The 3,877-nt window shown below is 35.4% G+C and overlaps 2 protein-coding genes across 2 annotated transcripts in view; both read right to left on the bottom strand.

Annotated features, from left to right (window-relative positions):
- The window catches only part of LOC132612889 (uncharacterized), a 4,329-nt gene extending 4,305 nt beyond the window's left edge, over positions 1–24 (bottom strand). Inside the window, exon 1 of the mRNA XM_060326965.1 lies at positions 1–24. This exon is cut by the window's left edge and continues 347 nt beyond it. The gene's annotated coding sequence lies outside the window, so the exon portion shown is untranslated.
- A 2,475-nt stretch (positions 25–2,499) lies between these two features.
- On the bottom strand, positions 2,500–3,518 carry LOC132612888 (uncharacterized). The gene is made up of 2 exons (XM_060326964.1): positions 3,082–3,518; positions 2,500–2,719 (listed from the first exon to the last, which is right to left on the bottom strand). The coding sequence occupies exons 1-2, from the start codon at positions 3,516–3,518 to the stop codon at positions 2,500–2,502; spliced, it is 657 nt and encodes a 218-aa protein (XP_060182947.1).
- Positions 3,519–3,877: the final 359 nt, after the last annotated feature.

The following is a 3,877-nucleotide window of genomic DNA, read 5'->3' as shown; positions in this document are numbered from 1 at the left end:
AGGAGAGGGTGTTGAGTAGAGTCGGTGATGGGGGTCTTGAAAAGTTGTAACAGTACGTCGGAATATTTAAGAAAATTGGATATGTGGGACCCAGATGGATTTTTGACACGGTGTCAGACGAAGATGCTGTTGATGACATGGACTAGGTGTTGTGGGGTTAAGACGAAGTTTTTGGTCCATTGGATTTAGGGTGTGTTTGGTACGTAGGAAATCGTTTTTTAAAAAAAATACTTTCTTGGAAAATAGTTGGTTCTAACTTATTTTTTAAGATCCATTTGGCCACGAGAAGTTTTTATTTTTTTCCGGAAAATTATTTCAGTTTATTTGAAAATCAACGTTTGGTCATGAAAATTTCAAATACAACTAAAACTTATTTTCACTTTTTCACTTTCAATACATTCAAACAACCAAATATTCTTTGCAAAAACTATAACCAAACGCAACCCAATCTTGAAATCCAACTTTAATTCCAACTTAAAATTCCAAAAGTGAAAAATATTTGGTTTCATGCCCAAATGCTACTTATTTTTTGGTGTGTAAGTAAGAAAATATTATTCCAAAAGTATCTATATGTAATTTAGCAAAACAATATGGGGTGGGATGAGGTAAGGGAGGAGGCAGAGATGAACCCACGTGGTGAGGAGGGAGGGCACGTGCACTCGGTAACTTGGGGAAATTTTTTGTGTACATATGTGATAAACCTTGAAAAATCATCTCTCTCTCTCTCTCTCTCTCTCTCTATATATATATATATATATATATATATATATATATATATATTTGTGCACTCATATTAACAAAATTACACGTGGTGCAACTGGCTGATGCCACAGCTTCCCACAACATATACTCAGGATCAAATCCAACATAGTCTTTATTTTAGATCTATTTTGTTAATCATCTCTTTTTCCCCAGATATTGTGCTTTTACCCAAAAAAAAAAGTAAGCAAACATGAGGTACACAGAATCGATCCCACAACCATTCATATGGTCTGCACAACTTTAACCACTAATCTATCACTGTAAGCTGGTTCAACATTGTTACATCTAGGTATTATATTACAGCCCATATTTGACCTATATATTTGTATTTTCGCCACTGTTAACGCCGTTAGTAATCAGTCCGACACGGCCATTATATCTCAGTCTTTATTGGCAGTTTAGCTAGCCACTACAAAGAAATAGGTAATTTGTGGAGGTTGAAAGTTGTAATTCACGGAGGTTTTAGCTTCCGCTCATTGCTAAAAGTGGCTAAAACCTCTGCGAATTGTAACTTTCAACCTCCGCAAATTACCTATTTGTTTATAGCGAGCGTCTATGTTAAGATAATGGTGCCCTCGCGGTCTTTAAATCCTGGATCCACCTCTGGGAGGAGGGATGGTCAAGGGATATGGGTTGGGGGAGTTGGTAGGTGGCAGTGGCGGAGGCAGGATTTTCATCAAAAGAGTTCAAAGAAAAAAATCAAGCACGCTAATAGTGCTCGCAAATGAACAGGCTGGATCAAATATGAGCGGTTCGGTCAAATATGAGATCAAACAAGCTCCTTACATTATTCTTTTCCTCGGAAGAATTATGATGTTCACTGCTTAGTAATTCTCTTTTGAGATCTCATAATTCTTCTGTAGCCCCATATCCTGCTACATCATAAAATCTTGAGATTAAAGGAAGAAACAATGAAAAGTCTACTTCAAAACTTAAAAGAAAAAGGCAATTGATAGTTCTACCAAGTTAAGAAAGTATGAAGCTTACAAAAACAAATCACTGATCTTGTTGTGTTGCTTCTTCAAAAGAACTTGTTGTTCTTGGTCAAGATGATGTTTAGACATCAATCCAAAATGGTACTACCCAAAGTGGAAATCAGGAGATTCTTGCTTAATGAGTCACAGTCAACATCCTTCTTGTACATACTAGCTCAAAAATAGTTTCTAAATAGGGCAGAAACTGAAGAGTACATAATTGCAAATCGCATCATACATATTGAAAATTATTTTATCAGAAAGTTTACCATATCCATGGCTTTCACTTGAAGTTCTTTTTGTTCCTCCACAAAATCATTTTCGCGCTCAACGCATTGGCCATGAATGACGCAGATAGACAGTAGGAAGTCAATAAGGTATACAAATAGAATGATTCCATCATACCGATGCTGATAAAAGAAAAATATATATTAGTGATGTCCTGTTGTAAAGATTTAGCTGGGTCAAAATTAAATAACTCACCCATAACAAAAACATTGAGTTAAAAATAAAATGACAATTTTTTTTTTTTATGAAGTAAGAAGTTTCCATTAGCAAAGGCAACTGGAAGGTGCCATATTACAAAAGCAAAAGCTTGGGACCTTTTGAAGCAAAAATAAAAGCTAGTAAGCTTTTGGAGTGGAAACTAAGTTAGACTATGCAAGAACCATGGAGCTTTACAATTGTACACTACGAGGTTTCTTTCTTGAAATGTCTTAATAATAGCATCATTAGAGATATTATCAAATAAATATTTTTCTACCTAAGGCATCAAACAACCGCTAAAAAAATCACCACTCATTTGACCCCGCAAGTCATTTTTGATAAACTTCATTGCCGAAAAAGCTCTTTCAACGGATGCAGTGGAAACTGGCAGAAGCAAAGCAAGTTTCACTAAGCGGAATACAAGAGGATAATTTGAATGCTTCTTTGTCTGAACTAATCTTTTCAAAAGATCACAAAGCCCTTTTAGATCGAAGAACCTTTAATGAACATCATGAACATCAATAATGTAACTTGCAAGTTGATTCTCAAGAGCACTCATATTGATCTCATCAAAGTCATCAGGATATAACGCAGCCATTATTATCTTTCTTATGTCAAAACTTGAAAAAGAGTCAATTGGATTCAAACAAGCAATTCCACGAAGCAAATTAGTCGTCGCTTCGCCAAAACGATCTTTAAGTTCTTGAAGTTGCCAATCAATAATATTGCAAAACACTTCAACACGATAATGATGTAAAACTGTATTGTCACCAAGTCTTCGTCATGATCTTAAAGAGCTAACATATGGCTCCTTAAAGTTAGGTACCAAAATGTCATGCTTGATACAAAATAAAGATACCTTAGCAATAAGAGAATCCCATTCCTCATCCCTATACGCCTGCAACCCTTTTTTTTTTTTGCTACTTCAAGAAGTAGCATGGCATTTGCCAAATCTTGCTTCTTCTTTTTTTGTAAGAATTTATTAAGCTCATTTGTGATTGCTAAAACCTCACTCATCAAATGCAACATGAACGCAACCTCACAAGCTTCGAGATATCCTATTGCCTTGGCTATTTCATCCATTAATCGTGCATCATGAACAAGTGATTCAAGAACATTAACAATAGAGCCATACATAAGAATAAAATTGTTAAAATATTTATAATTAGATCCCCAACGAGTATCACAAGCTCTTGAAAGATCAAGTTCTTGATTCAAGCCCCTACCGGTTGCAAGCTCACCCATATCTAATGCCTCTTGAATTCTTTCTTTTTGAGAATCTCGAAATTCATCCATAAGCTTAAAAGAAGATCCCAATACATTCAAAATATTGAAACCAATACCACAAGTTTTCCCACTTCAATACATTTTTTAGAGACCGCAACAAGAGTTAGTTGAAGTTGATGAGCAAAACAATGAATGAAATGAGCCGATCTACTTTCTTGCCTAATCAAAATTTTAAGGCCATTGATCTCACCTTGCATATTTCTTGCCCCATCATAACATTGTCCACGCACATGTGATAGACTCAAGGAATGTTGTAAATTAACGATCGCCCTCTTTAAAGATAAAGCACTAGTATCTGGAATATAAACAATGGCAATAAGTCGCTCCATCACAAATCCTTTTCTATCAATATATCGTAAGACAATAGC

Source organism: Lycium barbarum, chromosome 10, assembly GCF_019175385.1.
Source record: "Lycium barbarum isolate Lr01 chromosome 10, ASM1917538v2, whole genome shotgun sequence".
NCBI lineage: Eukaryota > Viridiplantae > Streptophyta > Magnoliopsida > Solanales > Solanaceae > Lycium > Lycium barbarum.
This window is presented reverse-complemented; position numbering and strand designations above follow the sequence as displayed.